Below are 24776 nucleotides of genomic sequence, written 5' to 3'. Positions count from 1 at the left end.
AAAAAAATAACGTGTTTGGTGCCCACAGCCTCCAGAGAGAAGTATGCGGACTTAAATAATGTATTTAATGATTTCAATGTCTCCATTTTAACTTATCCCTCATTGAAAACAAGCAATAGTATCTACTAAAGAAACACACACACACACAAACACACTGAACTTGGTAACTCAGGTGCAAACACAGAAAATAAAAAAAGACTTATTTTTAACATCTTCCTCAGAGGCACAATTGCAGGACCAGTGTTCATCCTCTTGATGTGAAAAATCAAAACAAGTATACAAAGGTGTGTGTAGAGATAATCATCACCACATTATTTACACTATTTTAAGCTTTTATATTATTTACTCCATGGAATCCTAAGGGTAAAGCATATCCACCAAAAAGTTTGAGAAGAAATCTTAAGATTGAACTACTTCGAATGTCCAGCCATTTATATTTTTTTTCTTTCCTTTATTCCTTCCCTGCCCTGATACTTGCCTTATAAAGCATCTATTATTCAAATGTGCCTTTCCACATCTTGGATCCAATTATAGCCTTTTATTTAAAAAAGTATAGGCTCTCTATCAGTTCAAAACAATTTTTTTAAACTAGAAAAACAGGCAAAGGTAGAATTAGGAAATCCGAGAAGTAATACAAGTGGTTGATAAGCATAGGAAGAGAAGTTCAGTCTCACTAGCATTCAGGGAAAAATACAGAGATGCCACTGTTTAACAGATGGATAGAAATTTGAAAGATTGGTAATATAATGTTTGGAATAAATTTCTCTTATATTCTTTGGTGGAAATGTAAATTGTTTTAGCCTCCTTGGGGGACATTGTTTTAGTATATATTAAAAATTTAAATTCACTCCCAAAGTCCTCAGAGCCTCCAACTCAGGAACTCCAGCCTCAGGCATTAACCTAGAAAAAATACCCACACATTTGAGAGTGGTGATGATGGTCTTCTTGAAAGATTTTTCTCCCTTACCTCAGGACAGAACTACCTCTTGGCTTCCTACTACCTCACTGGCCACTCTGACCAATCTTCTTTACTGACTTATCACTCGTCTTCTGCCCCTCTAGAAACTGCAGTACTCCGAGGCTTGGTATATTCACACACACTCTCAAGATGATCTACAATCATATAAGTATGCTCAGATCCATTCAGTGGCTTCTCATCTCTCCTTTTTTTTTTTTTCTCCTGATTTAGCAGGTCCTTGGTGAGCCCCAGAAATCTGTACTTTTTTTTTTAGTGTGGTAAAATATACATAGCATAAGACTGATCATTTTAACTGTTTTTTAAGTATACAGTTGATTAGCATTAAATACATTCACATTGTTGTGCAACCATCACCACCAATCCATTTTCAGAACTTCTTCATCTTCCCAATCTGAAACTCTGTGTCCATTAAACAGTAACTACCCACTTGTCCTTCCTGGAAACCTGGCAACACCACTCTACTTTTTGTCTTTAGGAATTAGACTACTCTAGGTGCCTTATGTAAGAGGATTCACACAACAGTTGTCCTTTTGTGTCTGGTTAGATAGTAATAAGTTTATAGAAAGCAATGTGAAGAACTATACAAATAGTATGGTAGAATGTATAGAATGCTCGTGAGTTACATCTGGTTACAAAAATTGGGTGGGGATTTTGCTTCATGTGGATTATTAGAAAAATTTGTAGCAATGTGTATTACTTGAATAGCTTAAAAAATAAAGATACATTAATAGATAAGTAACAGGTTACATGTAGGATAGACGAAAATGCCTGTTTTCATCTCTGTAAGGAATAAAACTTAGAATTTGGGATTTTTGAAATTCTGTATACTGTGCCAGAAGTCTGCTGATGATCCAACTTGGAATATCAAAGGTGGAGATAAGAGATAAGAGCTACTAGAACAAAGGAGGAAAGGTGTATTAGTAGTTGCCTGTTGATGTTTTCCTCTATCTGTCCCTGTCACAATCTCATATGCATTCACATTTGCATGCATATGTATCCTATACGCATACATCACCAATCATTTGCATACATTTCTATGTTAAAACATTCCATGTTAAAACATGTTCTAGACACATACACAAATTCACAGATCCCAATATCTGAAAAGATGTGTACCAAATTATTAACAGATATTACCTCTTTTTTAAGTTTAAGGGATTTTTTTTTCCTCCTCACTACTTATCTGCATATTTTCTGGTTTATTCTATAGTGAGCACTTATTACTTTTACAATTTGAAATAAGATAATTTATTTTAAATTTAGAAAGCTGCAAAAGTAAAAACAAACCTAATTTTACCTTGTTATACAACACACATAGTAAGTCTGCAAACCAACGGAAGGATTGGATGTCTCTGCACACCCAAATAAAATACAGTCTTCTAAGCCTGTATGGTTTCCAGTCATCCCTTTAAAATTAAAATAACATGATAATGATTATGATGGCAAAAAAATTAAGAATCCCTATATACTTGAAATTTTGTTTCTCATTAGTAAGCAACCTATAGAAAAAAGTCATTTACATTCTAGCATCTGACATACCACTTACTTTAACTCCCAAATTTATTTAAAATGCAATATACTGACTCAAAGATATGATATACTCCATGAATTTAAGTGTTCTTGCTTATGGATATTATATGCATATCACCCATTTCCATTTGAAGGAAATAAACTAAACTCCTGGATTAGAATAATATCAGCTCTGCATCTCAGGCAAAAAAAGTTCTCTATTTTCAGTGAATTCTATCACTCAACAGGGCTCCAATGGTCATCTTGCCCTGGCTTCCAGGCAAAATGAGCCAAAACCATTCCAGAAAGTTGGTTGTTTACCCCCTTCTTAATAATTGTTAAAGAAAGAGATTTCACAACCACCTACTATGTAATGCATTCTAGCAACTCACAATTCCAAGTCTGGATTCCTCCTTATAATTACGAAGTAGGCTTGAGGTTAAGAAAATATTCTTCCTTTTTTTAAACTTTAGGTGTCCAAATAACTTGCAAAACGTTTTCAGAAACAATTTCTGGTTTGGAATATAGTTATTTTTCTAAGAACTTCCAAAAAGTCCCAAATTTATATCAAGTATTTAAAATTGAAATAAAATATCATTCAAACACATCACTTCAACTTATTATTTCTTTTTTAGTACTTCATAAAACAAACTTTTAATTTAAATTGTGTTTTCTTGAAAAGGGAACAGAATAGATTTTGTTTGTGGGTTTCATGACAATTACTGTCCATTAATTTTTGCTTATAATCCTAGAACTAAAATAACTGAATAAGTATATCCTAGTTAAGCAATCTTACCTTTGAAATTTTTATTCTTCAGTCTGTTATAAATTTGGTGAGTAACAGACCAAGGAATGATGTGCTCTTTTGTCACCTCCTCAGAAAGGCTTTCCCTGACCATACTTCTAAAATAACCTGGGCCCTTTATTTCTATATCCCATTAATCTCTCTTCTCTTCATCATAGTTCTAATATTTTCTGAAATCATGTTATTTATGAATGTTTCACTGGTTTATTTTTTTCCTGCCCCATTTGAATGTAAACTTTTTAAGGGCAGAGACTCTCTTTAGTCATTGCTCTATTACCAGAAACTATAAGATCAATCGGCACATAGGTGCTCAAAAATATTTGTTGACTAAATGCATTAATAATGCCACTTGCCCCTGATGAGAAAGTAAAGAAACAGAGGCTGGTGGAATGACTTTAACAGAGGAAAAGGACAGAGGAATGCATAATTGTGATACTGACATTATTCTACAAGAGAACAAGCTGAAAGCCATAGACTACGTATTGACAATCACTCAGTTATTCCCCTTATCTATCAGTAAATGGAGTTCCTTGAACAATAAGTAAAAGAATTCTGGAAGGAATTACTTCTTACTGAAAGAGAGCTGTCTGAAATATTGACAGTTCTCTACTTGGACTAACATAATGGATCAAAATGACATACAGCAGAGTGTTGAGTATTGATGCAAAAGGAGTTACTCCAATGCCTCCAGCCACGCAGAGGCTAACCTCATAGTTCAGTGAGTCTTCAAATGGACTTCCAAAGGGACCATCAATGTAGAGCCTGTGGACAAGGCAGACAAAGGTAGAAAAAATGAAAATGAGTTAAATTAAATTTCTATAATATGTGGCAAACATGATAAATCTAGTGTCTAGGCTTTGTGATGGCTCGGGCCTCATTTCATCGTTTCTCATAGTGATAAGCTTAAAGGAACGAGAAGTGTTGTTTATGAACTGTCAATATTAGCACAAGTACATCTGTTTCAAAGCATATGTATTTTGAGGGAAACATTCATTTAAAGTGTAGGGAAATGTATATAGGACCATGATAGTTAGCTAAGGACTAGTTAAAGCTTTGATCAATTTTATTACTATATTGGACTAAATTAAAATATCTTGTTTTATTGTGTCTAAATTCAATAATATTATTCTCCATGGTAAAGACAGCAGCAGAAATATTTCCTGAAACTTTTACCATGTGAACAGAAAAGAAACTAACCCTGTTCCTCTTCTTGCCCTGGTTAGGTTTATTAGTATAGAAATAGCCAGAGCACAATCTCAAAGGAATCTCTGATTACTCTACTTGTGATTGTATATTCAAATGTATGTGTGTATGTGTGTGTATGTGTGTGAAATCCTTCTGCACTACAATGAAACTTGAAAATCGTTCACTCAATATTCATCCTCCCATTCTTTCTTGCTTTTGTTTTTGATTGAAGTATAGTTGATTTACAAGGTTGTGTTAGTTTCCAGTGATTCAGTTTTACATATACATATATCTATTCTTTTTTCAGATTATTTTCCCTTATAGGTTATTACAAAATACTGAGTATAGTTCCCTGGGTTATACAGTAAGTCCTTGTTGGTTATCTACTTTATATATAGTAGTGTGTATATGTTAATCCTAAGCTCCTAATTTATCACTTCCCCCCTTCCCCTTTGGTAACCATAAGTTTGTTTTCTATGTCTGTGGGTCTATTTCTGTTTTGTAAATAAGTTCATTTGTATCATTTTTTTAGACTCCACATATAAGCAGTATCATATGATATTTGTCTTTGTCTTACTTCACTTAGTATGATAATCTCTAGGTCCACCCATGTTGTTATAAATGGCATTATTTCATTCAGAGCCATTATTCATGGCTGAGTAATATTCCATTGTATATATATACCACATCTTCTTTATCCATTCATCTGTCAATGGACATTTAGGTCTCATTCTTGCTTAGTAACAAAACATTAACGTTATTCAGGGAAGCAAAGTGCCCAGCCAAAATACGACATTTCCCAGATTGTCTTGCATCTATTTCGGTTGTGTGACTATGTTCTGCCTAATGTGATATAAATGGAAGTATAGTTAGGAAAACTGGAAGGTTCCTTGAAGGAAGCTGTCTCAGTTGAAAGTTGCATCTCTATCCCTGTCCCCTTCTTTCCTCCTTCCTGGTGCCTGAAATGTTGACCTGATGGTCTAAACACTTATCTTTGATGACTATAAAATTGCCATACCCTCTATAAACTGCCTAGTTCCAGATATCGTTATGTTAAAAAAAAGACCTATATATATAAAACACTGCCATTTAAAAACTTTTTTCCTATTACAAAAAAACACTTTCTTAAAAAATAGTAACTGTCCAGGGCGTCCCTGGTGGCACAGTGGTTAAGAACCTGCCAGCCAATGCAAGGGACATGGGTTCGAGCCCTGGTCCGGGAAGATCTGGAGCAACTAAGCCCATGCACCACAACTACTGAGCCTGCGCTCTACAGCCCACGAGCCACAACTACTGAGCCCATGCGCCTAGAGCCCATGCTCTGCAACGAGAAGCCACCTCAATGAGAAGCCCACGCACCGCAACGAAGAGTAGCCCCTGATCGCCGCAACCAGAGAAATGCTTGTGTGCAGCAACAAACACCCAACACAGCCAAAAATAAAATAAATAAAAAATAAAAATTAAAAAATAAAATAAAAATTTTAAAAACCTAGCAATTTAATTTAAAAAACAGTATATAAAGGTAAAAAAAATAAATATTTTTTCTTAGTTGGCATTAAGGGGATAATAAAACTGAACAACTTTATAGTGTTTTAAAGTTTACAAAACACATCCCTATAAAGTTCTGATTTGATCTCAGATCAATCCTGTGTTTGGCAAAAATGGACATTCCTCTACATATTCTATCTGGGTTGTCAAAGGAAATGTTATTTTTAATGAAATTTCAGAATATAACAAGCCTCTGGGGTAGTGAGATTTTTAAAAGAGAATAGCTATATTTGAACTAAATTAGACAGCCCAAGGATTATTTTTCTAACCAAAATAAATTTATAGGCCTAATCGTTCTGTTTATGTAAAGATACTACAACGTAAAACCAACAGCTTTTTCCTTGACTATTCTGACGTCAGTAGAGCTATGTGACTGGTACAGTGTTACATGCTTTAGATGAATTATTTGTCATTATTAAACAAGAGTTAAGTGGTATTATTCTACCACTTCAGTTAGGAAGTTGAGGTTCTAGAAGTTTAAATATTTCAAGGTCACATATCTAAGAAGTGGTTTATATTGACCACCAGAATGAACTCCATTTCTGTTTATGAAACCAAACAAATCAAAACTGTCTTCTTAAAAAAGGAGTTCATTCTAATTCTTTCAACCAGAGAAATAATGAATTGAACTCTTTTTTCACCGAATATTAACTCTCTTTATGTCTGAAAATATTTTTACCTTAAAGTCTATTTTATCTGAAACAATATTTCTTTGTTAGAATTTCTCTGCTGTATTCTTCACCGTCTTTAACTTTTCAGCCTATCTTTACCTTTATGTTCTGAGCAAATCTCTTGAAAACAGCTTATTGCCCTATTTCATTTTCTTATTCCAGGCTGACAGCCTTTTCCTTTGATCTGTAGAATTTAGTTCAGTGATGTTGAATTATGTACCACAATGTCACCTGTACTGTTTGTCCAACTTTTTGTTTCTTCCCCTCCCCCCTTTTTTTGACTACTTTTATGTTAAGTGTTGGTCTTTGCTTTTACCTTTCTGTAAGTAAATTATGATTTTTCCTAGGGTGAATTTATTTTTATTATGTTGCTTGAGATTCATTGATATCCCTGAATTTGAGCCATTATTTCTTCAAATATTACATCTCCTTCACTCTCTCTTTTTCTCTTTTTGAACCTCTAATGTAAAGGAATGCATGAACTTCTCACTCCACCCACCATACCTCAACCTTTCTTTCATATTTTCCATACCTTTGTCTCTGTGTGTCGCATTCTGGATAATTAGTTCAGTTCTACTTGACAATTCATTATTCTCTCCATGGCTGTGCTAAACTGCTCAAGTTTATGATATTGTATCTCTCACTTCTAGAAGATCTATTGGCTCTTTTTCAAAAGTGTTTTGAGAAATTTGTCCTTTGTCTCTTAATCATTATTTTAATATTCTCTTTTATTTCTTTTGACATATTAAACATTTGCTTTATACTTTTTAAATACACAATTTTACTAACATGTGATTTGTTTCATTTTTTAAAAAATACGAATTCTTTGGTGCCTCATGTATAGGAATACTTTGAGGATTAAAATGTGTCCCTCCAAAAGAGCATTTTCATTTTCCTCTTCCAGGCCACAAGAGGATGCCATGCATCTGGAATCACTTTAAATTAGATTTTTGTCTCTGTGTTTAGTGGGCTATATACATATAGTGAATTCACTGTTTCAACTCAAGTGAGAGGGAGCTTGTGGTTACTAAATATCAGGGGAGATTTCTTTTCTAATTCCCCTCAGAACCAAGGACAAAATAAGTCAATTATCTCTACCACCTCCTTCTGCAGAGCTGACTATTTAATATCTAGTTTATCCACTGGGCCATTTGCAGCAGTCTCTGATCTGCTCTCCAACCCTCTTCAGAGCCCAGGACTTATCTCTTGTCCACCACCCATATGGCCTGTTAAAACCAGCTCTAACTTTTGGGGATAAATATATATGATGTTAGAAGCAAATAGAAGCTTTAGCACTCACTTCACTTATTCATCTAGGTAGGACATTCCTTATGGTTTATGACCCCAAGCAATTATTTTTATCTCCTACCATATCAAACATGTATTAAAATTACTAGTGTTTGTGTGCTTAGATTTTTAGGCTTTCTACACTAGTAAGATTATTATTGAGCATCTAATAATCTATATTATGTTTATTTTTCACTCTTAAATACACACATACACCTACATAAACATATAGGTGGATCCCCACTATTGTAATTAGTTCCTATAGAAAGTTAAGAATTTGTTTTTGCCCTTTGATTTTGTTTTTTTTTTAATTGTGCTGGCTAACTTAGGCTTGATCTGCTAATATGTGACTTGAAATATTTATTAATATGCAAAAACTAGTTCAAATAATATAAAAGAAAAGCTACCAAGCTCTTCAAACTGTGCACACACTAGGTAGTTAACTGGAAACATGAATTATAAGCTGACCAACCCCTAGTGAATCTTCAGAAAACACCTAGCCAAATTTCACACCCCATTCCAACATATATTTAAACTCAGCTGCAAGCCACACTAAAATAAAATTACCTCTGAAAGCTTTTAGAGGGAATATATTCAGTTGAAATAAACACTTTAAGATTGAGTTTAGATCTTTAGTTTAGACTTTTATACTACATCAGCCTTTCCAACAAAGAGTGTTTTTTTTAAAATTGTATTTAATTTGAAATGTTATTTATTAAGATGATAACCAAATCTTTTTATCTTCTGTCCACTTATCTGCACTTAGGTGCAAATATTTTACAATTTCTTTTTCTCAAACAAATCATTCCATGCCTTTCCTAGCTTTCCTCTTTTTTCCACATGGCAACTTATCCTCCTGCTGAAAGCAAGGTGTATAGCTTGCTGGCTTAGTTGCTGGCTAATTTTAGTGTGAATAAATACATAAACCTCAAATTTATTTATGCTATATTTTGTTTTGTCATTTCTTTTCCATTAGTGTAGAAAGCTCAATTCAATTAAGAAATAGAAGTAAAATGTCATTATTATGCATCTTGTCTTCACAGGCAAAAAAAAAAAAAGAGAGAGGGTAGGGGAAGAAACAGAAAACGTGGGACAAATAATGAGTACAATGTAATTCAACGTAAATGAATTAACATCTTCAGCTCAACGGGAAAGACTGTCAGACTAAAATAAGACAATAAAATTGAGTCATGGGTTTTTTCAAGAGACTAACCTAAAAAATAGGGTACAAAAAAGTTGAAAGTTGGGGCTTCCCTGGTGGCGCAGTGGTTGAGAATCCGCCTGCCGATGCAGGAGACACGGGTTCGTGCCCTGGTCCGGGAAGATCCCACATGCCGCGGAGCAACTAAGCCCGTGAGCCATGGCCGCTGAGCCTGTGCGTCCGGAGCCTGTGCTCCGCAACGGGAGAGGCCACAACAGTGAGAGGCCCGCATACCGCAAAAAATTAAAAAAAAAAAAAAAAAAAAAGTTGAAAGTTAAAGATATAGGAGGAAAATTATTCGAAAGCAAAATATTTGTAGTCAACACCTAGTTCAGATAAAATAGACTTCAAGGAAAAGACATTGTTACAGATACGCTGTTACTAATCATTGGTAATTCAGCTCGGTGGGGTGTGCTTTTAGATTTTCCTTTGTTATCAAAGATAGGTGACCATGAGGAGAGAGACTTCTTTACTCTACTCTCTTCTTTTCTGTTCAGCATGCTTGAGCACTCCTCTCTTCCCTGGTCACAGATGTGATAAAATTTGACCTTGAAAGGAATGAAAAGCCTTTCATTAGGCTTTGACTAATATGTGGTATGTTTCCATCCAAAGTGTGGTTCTTGGACCAATAGCATTAATTTTATATGAGACCTTGTTAGAATACAGAATTTTAAATCCAACCTCAGACTTACTGAATCAGAATCTATGTTTTATTAAGGCCTCTGGGTGGTTTGTAAACACACTAAAGTCTGAGAAGCACTGCTCTAATGTGTCTTTCCAGAGAATTCCGTTAATGTTGATAATAAAGTGAGATTTTTCCCTGTATTTTTCTTTTGTATTCTGTGAATATTATCTTCTTTGAGCCTTTATAGAAAGTGATGATTTAGTTATTTCAAGAGCTGGAAGGTAATGTCTGCTACCTGAATGTGAATCTTCCCCCAAATTGTACGATCAATAAGGAATGCAAATAAAATCACACATAATTCATATCAGCATTACCAGGAGACAGAGAATAACTATTGTAGAAAAATGATCACTAAATACTGACAGAAAAAAAAAAGTGTTTGAAAAAGAAGACAGGCAAGTAATGTCATATACATATATGTAACTGTAGACTCTGAAATCAAAACCAAAACAATGACACAGAACTATATTTAAAAATATAATCCAAGAAAGTAAGAGTTCAGAAATACCATCAACAAAATCTCAACCTATAAAGTTAGACAGCCTTTGGGAATTAAGTGTAACATTACAAAATTTTGTGAGTATATGGATTTTAATGTTTTGTCTCATCTTCCTCTGCCATCATTTTTCTCCTCCCTAGGTGCTTCTGGAATAACAGAACCCCAAAATGATGGATTTCAGCTGTGACACAACTTACCAGATGCAACATTTTTCAGACAGAAAGAAATAATCAATCTACTGCTATAAGTTTCTATCATTCTAGCTTCTATGTTTACTCTTTAATTGATTAGAGGCTTTTAATAAACAAGAGGTAAATTATATAAGTAAGATAAACTCATAGAATAAATGGGTGTAACAAACAAAATACTACACATGAAAGTGCTCTGAAAACAATAAAATGCCATAAAAATAAAACATATTTTTATAAATACAGCTAGCCCTATTGTCTAGGAATCACCAGATTTCCTCCTTGGGTTTTACTACTAACTCAAAAACCCAGGAAAACCAGGATACTGTTAAAATAGTTTAGCTCAGTTGTTATCTCCAGTTGCTGGCATACAATAGGCACTAAAAAATTTTGGTTGAAAGAAGTACTAAACAATAAAATATGCTTGACACATTCATTTGCCTTTAATTTAGAGACAATACGCTTGCAACCTCATTCACTAGTCGGGAGAATGCTCACAGTAGGGTAAAATTTTCTGTTCTCAAAACTTTCACAGCAATTACGTTCAGTACAGATTTTAACAGCAAAAAATACCCTTTTAAAATCCAAGTAGGAGGGAAAATTGCAACTTAAAAGAGTTATTAAAGAAAATTTAAGGAAGATGAATAAAACTATGTGTTTACTATATAGTAACATAGTAAATTAGAATGTAGGCTCTAAATCGAGTTTAAATCATGGCTTCACCAGCTAGTAGCTATGTAACCTTGAGCAAGTTACCTATCACTTTGTACCTCAATTGCACTCTTTGTAAACAGAAGGTGATGTAAATAATATACACCTCACTGGTTATTGTAATGATTAAAAGATAATTCAGGCAAGGTAAAGACCACTGGTTGTCTACCCTTTATCTGTTTTCTCTCCCTTATTCCCAATTGGTGGTGGCGTTACAGTAATGTATCTACTTAAGAAAAAAAAAATGACCATATTTCCCACCCTTTCTTACAAAAACATAAGACCCACTTTAGGGTAATAAGATGTAAGACTTCTGGGGTTGGGGTTCTGAGCATCTCCTTGTAAAGGAGGACTCTGACTCAGCTTGCCTGCACCTTTTATGCCCTCTGTTCTTCTTTCTTCTGTCTGGAAAGAGAATACGATGGCTGAAGCTGAAAGAGGCATCTTGCAATTGAGAGAAGGAAAGGGGAGTTGCAGACACCTCAGATGTAATATGCTGACCCTGAATTAATATAATCACCACTTACCTTGGTACTTCTTGTCACATGAGAAAAAGAAGCCCTCATCACTTTTAGCTATGTTTCTGTTTTATGTAGCTGAATGCAAATATAATTGATAAAACTTTTAACATGGTCCCTGGATATAGTAAGCATGTGATAAATGTTAGATTTTATTATTAATAATAAAGAGTTATAATTTACATACATTTAATGCTGGTGCAAATATACATTTCTGGAAAATTATTTGCCTTTGTTATCTTCATCTGATTAACTTTTACTTTAAAAGTGATTCTAATGTAAAAAAAATCAAAAACTATCTGAGACCCTTACCTCCCAAAACCTAAAATAAGGTATCATAATAATAGATACTCCTCATTGAACATTTAATTTAACCCAGGACCTACCAAAATGTTCTATATACACCTTCACTCCTAATCTACACACCAACCTTCACAGGAAGGTATAATCTCCTTTTTGCTGGGGTGGGAACCAAAACTCAAAATGTTAAGTAATTTCCTCAAGGCCACGTTTCTATTAAGAAGCGTTATTAAATTTCTTGTAAGACTGACTCCAAAGCTCATCTTCTTAATGATCACATATTAATGATTACAGTCAATTAGAAATTATTTTGGTTAGGGATAATACATAAAGGCAAAACAAAATATGAAAAGGGCACATTGTGTCAAGGAACTACTGGAAATTCCTGCTTTGCGGGATGGAAGGGTTCAGAGTCATCTTTTACATAACAATTGTTTCTGGGAAAAAGGTGAATGTGATTAACTGTTTCCCTGGAAAGGATAGTTGCAGTTTTAGACTATTCCATTCCCAGGAAGTAATCATATCAATAAAAACAACAAGGAGTGGGAGGGAGTTAAAAAGCTTGAGAAAGTCTTTGAAATCTTTCTATCTTTCTCTAATGGTCCTCAAATGTTAGTGTGCCTCAGAATTGTTTGCTAAAACACAGAGTGCTGACCTCTACCCCCAGATTTTCTGGGTCAGTAAGTCTGGGGTAAAGTCTGAGAACTTGTGTTTCTAATATCCCATGTGACATTGATGGTGCTAGAAGAGCAGGTAGGAGGATAGAGAGTGAGCTGGTGCAGGTGGGGATTTTAAATATGGTGACCCAGGCAAGCCCTTAACATTTAAGTTAAGACTTGGTGGGAGGTGGTGGGTAGTGGTCCACACTGCTTAGACTTTAGGAACAACTTAAGGAAGAAAACTTCACCAGCAGGGGGCTAAGAAATCTCCGTAATTAATGAGTGATTAAAACATAATACAATCTCATGCATAAATAAAAGCAACATTGTTCGAAAAACTGCTTTGACTGATGTCTGTTTCTTGGAGTTCTGAATCATTTAATCAAGATTTTCCGACAGAAACCATGAATTAATTTAGGGGCTGCAAGGAGAAAAATTCTTTGGCAAGAAGTTCCCATAAAACAAGTATATTATCAAAATTATACTACCATAACCATACCATTATGAATAGATTAATTTTAACTGCTTTTTAAATATTCATTTTTATTATAGGTTCATAAGCTGTTTCTAAAATCATGGCTTAACTTTGAAAATATCTCACTCTTCTAGAGCTGAGAATATTGTTGAGGAGCTATATATCACCTTATGCAAAAAGGAGGTTGTTTCTATCCAAGAATGTTAAGATAGGATTTTAAGATTTTTAACAAAGGAGGAACTTCAGGCCACTTTCTCTCTCAACTGATAGACAATTTCTAAGTCAAAGACAAATAAAAAATTAAAAAACTAAAAACAGCTGATGTCTGAGAAGATGTATGACAGCTGAGAATGCAGGATGAGGCAGAACAAAGAAAGTAAATAGCTCTCAAAGGCACTAGATGGAGAATCCAATATGCTTAACTTAATCTCCTAGAAAGTGTTTACTTCCTCAACTTGTTCTAAGATTTCAGCTTCCTGACCTCCCAGCTACAGGTTCATCTTGGCCCCATCCTTGAACCAGTTCTTATTTGAGTCCAGAACCAGTTATTCTCTCACTGAGCACGGAGGCATCCTTATTCCTTGTCCATTAGTCTTGCACTAACAGAGTTCTTTGACTTATCATATGTCTGAGCAGAATCTTCAGTTTTAGCAATGCCTCAGTTTTTGTAGAATTGCTCGGTGTTTTTTTTTTTTTTTTTTTTGGTGGTCCACCTTGCTTTTGCAATCCTGATGGCAGGGTTTTTACTTGTGAATCCCAGCCCAGGGGCTGGGACCCACTATCTATGGATAGATCAGCTTAATTTTGACATTATGCTTGCCTAGATTCGAAAAATTCAAGAATTAAGAATCCTAAAAATATCAATTTTTTTATATCTCCTGCCAGCCAGGTGTTGGAATATCATCTACTAAATAAAAGAAAACCTAAGTTTAGGGATGAGAAAATGAGAGACAGTAATCCTTTAATATTATGTACATTATGAAGAATGTTATGACTAGCTGTGATTGTGGAAACTACTAGAACAGCAGTGCATCCATCATAAGCAGGCCCACAATAGAAATAGTCCCTTCTTGATTAATCACTGTGCAATCAGATCCCATCACCCAGAGCCCTCACTGTTGGGCAGAACATGTCTATTCTGGCAGGATCTAGACTGGAATGAAGACACTAAAGCAGACCATGGGGTAGAACCTCACCACCCTAACCTGAGGTGAGGCATAGCTTTGGGAAAAGGTAGAATAGAGCTGGGAGTGGGGATACTAATGAGAATTCATCTTTGCAAAAGGTCAGGTACTTTACATCATTTTATTTAACAATCACAAAGCTTTACGAGGTAGAATTATGCCAGGCACTGTGTGTTCCTCAAAGCAACACTAGAGGGAAGGTAGTACTTATCTGTCTAACTACCCACCCATCCCTAGTTCCTGACACAGAGCTATTAAACTCTTGTACATATGGGTACTAGGAAAATCTCTTATTCTAGTATTTAGTCTTTGACTCTTATTCCTGACACAGAGCTCCTAAGACCTTTGTAATTTCCTCAATGATAGGAGCATCTTACAAAGAGTTCCTATATTCTTGGAGTTTCCTGATTCTAGGAATGTCTCTTGTTCTGATGAGACAATTCTTGGTGGGCTCCAGGATGCGGCTGGTCACCAGAAATGCCAGGCCATGATTAGAAGCTTGGAAGTTTTATCTCCACCCCCCTATTCTATGGAGAGGGGAGAGGATCTGGAAATGAAGTTAATAACTGACCATGCCTCTGTGACGAAGCCTCCATAAAAAGGGGTTTAGAGAGCTCCCAGGTTGATGAACACATCTACATGCCAAGGGGGTGGTGCATGCCAACTCTATGGGGACAGAATCTCCTGCACTTGGGACACTTCCAGACTTCACCTTATGTATCTCTCCATCTGGCTGTTCATCTGTATGCTTTTTCATATCCTTTATTGTATAATAAATCCGTACGTGTTTCCCTGATTTCTGTGAGTGAAGGACAGAATCCAAGGAGAGGGTCATGGGAACCCTGATTTGTAGCTAATTTGGGCAGAAGCTGTAAGTAACTTGGGAACCTACTACTTGTGATTGGCATCTGAAGTGGGAGTGAGCAATCTTATGGGACTGAACCCTTAAGCTGTAGGGTCTGCAACTAACTCTGGTTAGTGTCAGAATTGAACTGAATTGCCAGACACCCATCTGGTATCAAAGAACTGGTTGGTGCGGGAAAAACTCCCACGTACCTGGTGTTAGAAGTATTGTATGTGAGAGTAAAGGAGAAACAGGGAGCTTTTCCTGTAGTGCTAATATTGTATTTGAAATAGAGGGAAAAAAATCATGCTCAGAAAGACCTTCCACTTGTCCTCAATCATGGGGACAGTAAGCCAGCAGGCGATACAAATGAAACTGCTTGAATTCCTTCCTTGAAGTGTTTCCTCTTCCCTCCCCTTACCCTTTCATGCTCTCCCCCCTCTTCTTTTTGTCCAATAGTCATCCCGTTCTGCTGATTGTGCCTCCTAACATTCTCAGACATCTATCTGATTTTCCCTATTACTATTACGACAGAATTGATCCTTTATCACTTCCCTCCTGAATATGAAGTATGATCTCTCAATGAACCACCCACTTTCACGGTTCCATATGCTGTTATGCTCTTTGTTCCATCTATAAAAAGCCTCTTCATCTGGTTCCATAGCACTTGTCAAGATTTTCCCCAAAGGGAAAATTAAACTTTACATGAATTGCCTAGACAGGAAGGCACTTTATCTTCTCTTCTCTGATTGAATTTAGTACTTCTCTATAATTTATAGGACTTATCATATTGCTATAATTAATTTCTCCATTAAACTCTGATTCTACTTTTCCCCCACGGGACTCTAGGTCCCTCAAAGCCATATACTATGTCCTAATCATTTTTCTATTTTCAGTAATTATGACTGCTTCTGGTGCATGTAGTTTTTCAATAAATATTTGAAGAATGGAAAAATGGACAGATGAATAAATGAGAGGCAGTATAGCACAATTAGGTATAATTTGGGGGCCAAACAGACCTGGGTTTGAGACCCAGCTCTGCCATGTGACTTTGGATAAGTCACTTAACCCCTTTAAATTTTAGTCCCTTAATCTATAAAATCTGTAAAATTGGGAAAATGGTCCTACCTAACCTATAGGGGATGGTAAAGATTAAATGAAATAATGCGTATAAAGCACATAACACAATCCTGGCATGTAAAAATTGTTAAATGTTGCTATTTTTTTATTATGAATCAGAACAACTTTGCTCAGGTAACAAATATATTACAAATGTGCAGATTGAACAAAAATTACTGAAGTGGGAGGGAGGGTCTCTGGAAGAAGAGGAACTCAAATCTTTCTTTGGGAAGAGAAAGGAAGACAATTTGGAGAATAGATGACATCTGGAAAGGTCATCTGAGGCTCTGCAATTTAAGTGTATTACTCAATATCACTGTTTTAAGCCCTTTTTAAACAGCCCATTGGAAATGACGTTGAGTTGAGACATTGCTTTTATTGTCTAAATAATCAAGGTTGTCCTCTGGTGGCAAACCAAGCCAAAAAGAAAGAGCTCTGAATTTTGTCATAAATAGTATTCCCCTCTCTAAACAGCTCTGACATTAAGCATTCCAGAGAATTTGATCTTTATGAGAACCAAAGAGAGATATGTGACATTTTATTCCTGTTTTCCACAATATTTTTATACATATTATGATTAAACTTTCAGAGCCATTGGAATATGTTTTGCTGGCCTAATTGCCGACATGGTTGCAAGTCATTTGTGAGTAAAATTATGCCAAATGTCTTCAACCATTTTACATCCCGAAGCTGCATTTACAAGGATAAGAATATTTATAGCTACCCTCTATTCTAAATACATTATAAACCTAAAGCCTTCACAGTTAATAATGATGATGACAGCTAAGAAATGAGCAACAAAACTTAAGCTCATTATCTCCATTTCTTTCCTCTAACCTATGAGTCAATATTTACTTTATATTAAGTATGCATTCATTTCCTGATTTTCACTCATCTGTCTATTTCTGACACATCTATTCCTGCTCTGAGAATTTTCATGGTGCAATGTCTTCTATGACATTCTGATGAGAATGGATGTGCCTGGTTTTGGCAATGGGTCAACTTTGAATTCAGGAATGTCAGAATGTGACTAATTAGCATTATTATATTTTAGAACAATGTTCCCCAGCATTGTCGCAGGTAATGCTTTTTTAAAAATGGCTTTCCCGGGCTTCCCTGGTGGCGCAGTGGTTGAGAATCCGCCTGCCGATGCAGGGGACACGGGTTCGTGCCCCGGTCCGGGAAGATCCCACATGCCGCTGAGCGGCTGGGCCCGTGAGCCATGGCCGCTGAGCCTGTGCGTCCAGAGCCTGTGCTCCGCAACGGGAGAGGCCACAACAGTGAGGGGCCCGCGTACCACAAAAACCAAAAAAAAAAAAAAAAAAAAAAAAAATGGCTTTCCCTTAAAAAACACATGTACATACACATTTCAAGAACTAGTCAGTTCTCTTCATGAATTTTTTCCCTAAATAAAAGACTCCCTTTTCCATGTTTCATTATCTGTTAGGTGTCTCTATAAGATGCTCAAGATTATAGGGACACTATGCTCACTAGAGAACCCAGCGCCAATCCAAATTACCACAGTCCATTCATCAGCCTATATTAACCAGTGTAGAGTGAGTCTCACTTAAAGAAGGTCAGCTACATTATCCTCTGTAAATATCACTCTGTGACACCACATAATATAGGGCAAATAAGTCACTTCTTAACCCATATTTTAGCTCTTAAAATGTATTTCTCACAAATGGAGTCTATATTCAATGAGTAAGTAAAAGAATCAGAATAATCTTAATGTAGTGCGAATGTAAATTGATATAGCCACTATGGAGAAGAGTAAGGAGGTTCCTTAAAAAACTAAAAATAGAACTACCATATGACCCAGCAATCCAACTGCTGGGCATATACCCTGAGAAAAACCATAATTCAAAAAGAGTCATGTACCACAATGTTCACTGCAGCTCTATTTACAATAGCCAGGACATGGGAGCAACCTAAGTGTCCATCAACAGATGAATGGATAAAGAAGATGTGGCACATTTATACAATGGAATATTACTCAGCCATAAAAAAAATGTAATTGAGTTATTTGTAGTAAGGTGGATGGAACTAGAGTCTGTCATAGTGAAGTAAGTCAGAAAGAGAAAAACAAATATCATATACGAACACATATATATGGAATCTAAAAAAAAAAAAAAAAAAAAAAAGGTTCTGAAGAACCTAGGGGCAGGACAGGAATAAAGACACAGAGGTAGAGAATGGAACTGAGGACACGGGGAGTGGAAACAGTAAGCTGGGACAAAGTGAGAGAGTAGCACTGACATATATACACTACCAAATGTAAAATAGATAGCTAGTGGGAAGCAGCTGCATAGAACAGGGAGATCAGTTCGGTGGTTTGTGACCACTTAGAGGGGTGGGACAGGGAGAGTGGGAGGGAGACACAAGAGGGAGGGGATATGGGGATATATGTATACATATAGCTGATTCACTTTGTTATACAGCAGAAACTAACACAACATTGTAAAGCAATTATACTCCAATAAAGATGTTAAAAAAAATAATATGGTTATATCTGTAAGTGCCAAAAACTTATCTGGTAGAATTCGGCAGCTATTTCTATGTTTATTAATATAAAAACATAATGTCATTTACTATAAAGCAGATCTAGCTGCTGAAATTTTAATGAGATACACATAAATTAAACTCTCAATTACTAAAAAAATCTTAATATAAATAGGTATACTGCATTGTGAATAAAAGCAACAAATACTAATGGTTTGATTAAACTTTCAGCTTTCTAGAAATCTTTGTGTGTCACAAAATTACAAATTCCTTGACTTTTAGTTATCTTCAATAATGAATAAATGAGAATATATCTGAGAGTGAATATAAATGAGAGAAAAAATGATAGTATTAAAAACCATGAATAATACAAAATTAGTTTAAATTAGGTATAGACACACAGATTCCCTGCCCACTTGTATTTACTAATTGGCCCTTACCACAACTTTCTCTTCTACTGCAACATTCTTTAAGTGGGCATTGTTTACACGTACAGAGTTTTTGCTCCTATGTTCTTCCTTGGACCAACTCAACACTGCTTAGGCACAGCACAAACAGAATTATATTATCCCTTCTATGTCTCCCAGCAACTCCTAAAATTCTGCCAAACTAGACATTAAATCAGCTTTGGGAAGATGAAAATGCTTAATATTCTGTAACTTAAATAAACTAATTGTATTTAATCCAGAATTTTATGGAAATATTTTCAGCCCCAGAAACCTTTAATTAGCATATTTTCATTTGATAGTTGAGAAAACTGAAGCTCATAAAGATGTCAAGTGGTCACCTAAGTGGTGCCTCACATCAGCATCTTGCGGTAATTTAGAAATATTGAATAAATAGTACTTCCCTAAATATTAATAAGGGCGGGTTGCCGAAAGTATCTTGACATAAAAGCTATCCTGCAAGATAAATGAACAACCTATTTCCTACGGTGTTTGGAAACATGCAAATCTAGTTAATTCTAGATGCAATTTTAAATGAATAGCAATAAATAACATCTGCAGCTGAAATGCACTATTTACTATGTGTCAAGCTCAGTTCAAAATATATTTTTATTACTTCATTTAATCTTTGTATCATGCTTGAATGGTAAGTATTATTAACTTCCTCCTTTCACACAGGTGCAACTGAGGCACAGAGGGTTAGGTCACCCAGGTCACCAAGTCAGCAGGGAAGGCAATCTGCTTCAGAGTCTGCACACTTAACTGCCATAATACGGTGTGGCATCAATGGATGATTTTTATTTCTTTAATCTGCAGATGTCAAAAAGTATATCTACTCCAAGGGTTAGACACTGACAAAGGATTGTCACATGATGTCTGTTAAATATTAGAATGGATCACATCACTATCAGAAAAGAAATCTAAGAACATGAAGGATACTTGTAAAATTATACAGCTAAGGAAACCTAGGGAAACGACTGCAGACAGATTACCAGTTGAGAAACCATTGTAAGTCTCCTTTAAACAATGGTGTCAGTCAGACAGTAAGCCTAAGAGGCAGAAAAGCAAGTATCACTGGCCCCTGCAAATAGCAGCTGTGGGCAAAAACACCGATAGACATGCATGGATCTCTTCAGGAACCTCCATGCTCCCTGCCGACATGAACATGAGTAATGTACCTATGCAAGGCTTGTCCAGGCACATGTATGTCCCTGTGAGTACTGGGAGGAGATTGTAAAATTATTGCTAGAGATTAAACCTGGATTAATATCTGAAACAATGAACAGAGAATTCAGATTATATATCTATTTTGTGACCAGAATTAAGTAAATATTATCATAGCTATGTAATCAGTGAAAAACTAACTCAGGGGAAGTTCAGTAAATACTTGAATAAACTGTCAAACTGATCAAAGAATGAATCATTTAGCATCATGATGAGTTTTGATTAAATATTTGTAAACCAAGCTCTAATTCTTTAATTTGGTGACTGGTTTTTCTATTTCAGATAATAGTTTATTCATTCTTTAGCCTATTGCATACTAGCTAGTAAAGAGAGATTACTCAAAAAGTAGAGGGTACTCCAAACTTCCACAGGAAGGATCAAGATACCATCATACATCAGATTTTAAGGAAGAAAATACCTAATAAAAACCTCACACTTCCTTATTCTCTGGAAAGATGAGGCACATTGCTTCAACCAATTAATACACTTGTGGCATCTAAGAAAAAGTCTATTCCATTTAAGAAAGAGTTATCAAGATGCTAAAGAAGAATAAATTCCTAAAATCATATCTAGCATGTGGTTATTTTGAAAACCACTTATTAACATAGACAGAACACTCTATGACATAAATCACAGCAAGATCTTTTTTGACCCACCTCCTAGAGAAACGGAAATAAAAGCAAAAATAAACAAATGGGACCTAATGAAACTTAAAAGCTTTTGCACAGCAAAGGAAACCATAAACAAGACCAAAAGACAACCCTCAGAATGGGAGAAAATATTTGCAAATGAAGCAACTGACAAAGGATTAATCTCCAAAATTTACAAGCAGCTCATGCAGCTCAATATCAAAAAAACAAACAACCCAATCCAAAAATGGGCAGAAGACCTAAATAGACATTTCTCCAAAGAAGGTATACAGATTGACAACAAACACATGAAAGAATGCTCAACATCATTAATCATTAGAGAAATGCAAATCAAAACTACAATGAGATATCATGTCACACCAGTCAGAATGGCCATCATCAAAAAATCTATAAACAATAAATGCTGGAGAGGGTGTGGAGAAAAGGGAACCCTCTTGCACTGTTGGTGGCAATGTAAATTGATACAGCCACTATGGGGAACAGTATGGAGGTTCCTTAAAAACCTAAAAATAGAACTACCATATGACCCAGTAATCCCACTACTGGGCATATACCCTGAGAAACCCATAATTCAAAGAGTCATGTACCACAATGTTCATTGCAGTTCTATTTACAATAGCCAGGACATGGAAACAGCCTAAGTGGCCATCAACAGATGAATGGATAAAGAAGATGTGGCACATATATACAATGGAATATTAGCCATAAAAAGAAACAAAATTGAGTTATTTGTAGTGAGGTGGATGGACTTAGAGTCTGTCATACAGAGTGAAGTAAGTCAGAAAGAGAAAAACGAATACCGTACGCTAACACATATACATGGAATCTAAAAAAAAAAAAAAGGCTCTGATGAACCTTGGGGCAGGACAGGAATAAAGACACAGACGTAGAGAATGGACTTGAGGATATGGGGAGGGGGAAGGGTAAGCGGTGACGATGTGAGAGAGTGGCATGGACATATACACACTATCAAATGTAAATTAGATAGCTAGTGGGAAGCTGCTGCATAGCACAGGGAGTTCACCTCTGTGCTTTGTGACCACCTAGAGGGGTGGGATAGGGAGGGTGGGAGGGAGGGAGATGCAAGAGGGAAGAGATATGGGGATATATGTATATGTATATATGCATAACTGATTCACTTTGTTATAAAGCAGAAACTAACACATCATTGTAAAGCAATTATACTCCAATAAAGATGTTAAAAAAAAAAAAATATATATATATATATATATATATATATATATATATATATATATATATCTTTAGATTTAATGGATAGAAAACAGGAAACCAGATGAGGGATTAGCTGTGAAGAGCCTGAGACATTATAGTGCAGGAGATGCTCTAGTTAGTTAGGTTAGGTTTTTCAGGCCTTTTCAGGAATCCTAAAAAGGAAACATTTTTTCTTTGCCCTCCCAAAGCTCGCCCATCATTATGCCCATTCCCTTCACAATACCTAGGGAACTCCTATTGCTTACTTGGGATAATTTCTAGATTGAATGAAGGGCAGAATCTCGGAGTCTTGACTAGATGGAGGAAGTAGTAAATCTCGAAATCGTTCTGTCAAAAGAAAAATAAACAACAGGTTATGAAAAAAGTCATATAATAATTTCAAAATAGAATTATTTCCTATTCTTTTAATTTTTTAACTATTTTGACTGCATATGTTGTAATAGAAATTTACCCACCATTTTATGTACTACCAAAATAGGTTTTTATTTAACTTTAATGACTATGGATATTTTTCTAATTAAGATGTCATAATAACTGCATATATAAAAATAGCAAGTATTCACCAGTATAAACTAATACTAAAATCTTATAATTGAAAGGTTAGAGGAAACAAATATGACCAATAAATATACCAGGAGATGCACAAACTCATTAGTAACTTGGGAAATGAGAATTAAAACCACACACCATAAAAGAGCATTCACATTATGTGGCATTCAATTGACAGAAATTAATCTCACAAGACCAAGTGTTAGGATTGTATCAACATAAACTCTTGTAAAATTCTGGTGGAAATGCAAGTTGGTGCAATCACTTTGGAAAACAATTCAGTATAATTTTTTAAGTTTAGCTTTTGCATACCCTATGAGCCAATATTTCCTTCCTTAGGTATATACTCTGCAGAAACTTTCAAATATGTCTCAGGCAGAAGAAGAAGAATATTCATAGCAGCACTGGTCAGAACAACATAAATGGAAACAACTCAATTGCCTAGGAACAGGAGAATGGATAATTTGTGGTATATTCACAGAATAGAATATTCCATTGAAGTGAAACAATGAATTCAGTTACAAATAAAAACACAATGAATCATATTAGTATGATGTTGAGTGAAAAATATACAAGCAGATTACATATAGAAGAATATTATTTTTTGTTGAGTTAAAAACTAACTAAGCAATGTGTTATCTGGGTATGTTATATATGAAAGAAAAAAGGGATGATATACATAATTCAGGACAATGGTTACCTTTTAGAAGGAGTGAGGGGATGAAGTAGGAGAAAAGCAAAAAGGCGGGTGAAAGAAATTGTTAATAAAGTCATATGTACTCATTTTAGCATCATAAATCAGTGAATGAATGAATGAATGAGAGCCAGAAACTGTCCAATGATGACAGTGGGTCATGAACCAAGAATCTGATTAATACAATTCTGTATTCATGAATTCATAATGAAGGAAAGAGGGAGAAAGGGAGGAAAAGAAAGAGGAAGAGAAAGAGACAGGGAGGGAAGAAGCGAGATAGGAAACAGAAAAGAAGAGAAGGAAAAAAAGGAGTGTGGAGAAAGGAAGAATCCTCAGTTCTGCCTTAGAAATAGTTATAATGAAAAGCTATCTGCACTGATAGAGTAATCTATCACTTTAATACTGATCCCACATTTCTAGGATTAGATAGTCACTATCTCTAGAGTCATCCCTAGGGAAGGCTTCCTTGATCCCTCCTTTTTCTTTCTTTCTTCCTGCCAAATCTGGAATAGATGGCCCTGCTGGGTACTCCTGGTACACTCTGTGCTACACTCTCATGGAATCTATCATATTACATTTTTACTGTTATATACATTTGTCTATCCACCCCTCCCCCTCCTCCTAGTAGATGGGTATTGTGCCACCAGGATGCAGAACACTATCTGATACATGTTAAGGTCTGAGATAAATATTTGTTGAAAGACTATTTTCAATTTCCATTTTTACTGGATACAGAAAACTGTTTGCCAAGGTTAATCTTAATGCTTTTAGAAGAGCCCCACTGGTCATCGATCAACCATAAAAAGCCAGGGGACCTGTACTCTAGCCTTGACAGAGTCACACCATCAGGCTGAGAACAGAGTAAAAAGCTGAAATGCTGCACTGCAATAAATCCATCACTAACAAAAGGTGAGCAATTTCCACAAAATACTGAAAATCTACACTTGATGATGACTCACCCTTTCCAGGCTACTGAATAGCCAGACGTTAAACATTTGTGAGTACAGTGGTTACCAAGTATGGCTGAGAAGCAGGATGTGGATTTTATCCTCATATTTATTAAAGTAGATCAAATCAGATGCTTAGCTGACCTCTACTCTGCATTTTGTTT

At 35.5% G+C, this 24776-nt stretch overlaps 1 protein-coding gene across 7 annotated transcripts in view; it reads right to left on the bottom strand.

Moving 5' to 3' along the window:
- The window catches only part of NOX4 (NADPH oxidase 4), a 147570-nt gene that overhangs the window by 16265 nt on the left and 106529 nt on the right, over positions 1–24776 (bottom strand). For 6 of the 7 annotated variants that reach the window (XM_059068555.2, XM_067038299.1, XM_067038302.1 and 3 more), the window contains 3 exons: positions 22668–22749; positions 3936–4055; positions 2277–2385 (listed from right to left, as the gene is read on the bottom strand). In XM_059068555.2, the coding sequence (XP_058924538.1) occupies positions 2277–2385; positions 3936–4055; positions 22668–22749 (311 nt within the window). Of the gene's footprint in view, positions 1–2276; positions 2386–3935; positions 4056–22667; positions 22750–24776 lie in introns of those variants that run through there. The other variant, XM_059068560.2, reaches the window with a different exon arrangement.

Source organism: Kogia breviceps, chromosome 7 (genome assembly GCF_026419965.1).
Source record: "Kogia breviceps isolate mKogBre1 chromosome 7, mKogBre1 haplotype 1, whole genome shotgun sequence".
Taxonomy (NCBI): Eukaryota; Metazoa; Chordata; class Mammalia; order Artiodactyla; family Physeteridae; genus Kogia; species Kogia breviceps.
Note: the sequence above shows the minus strand (reverse complement) of the source record. Positions and strands in the feature narration are given on the sequence as shown.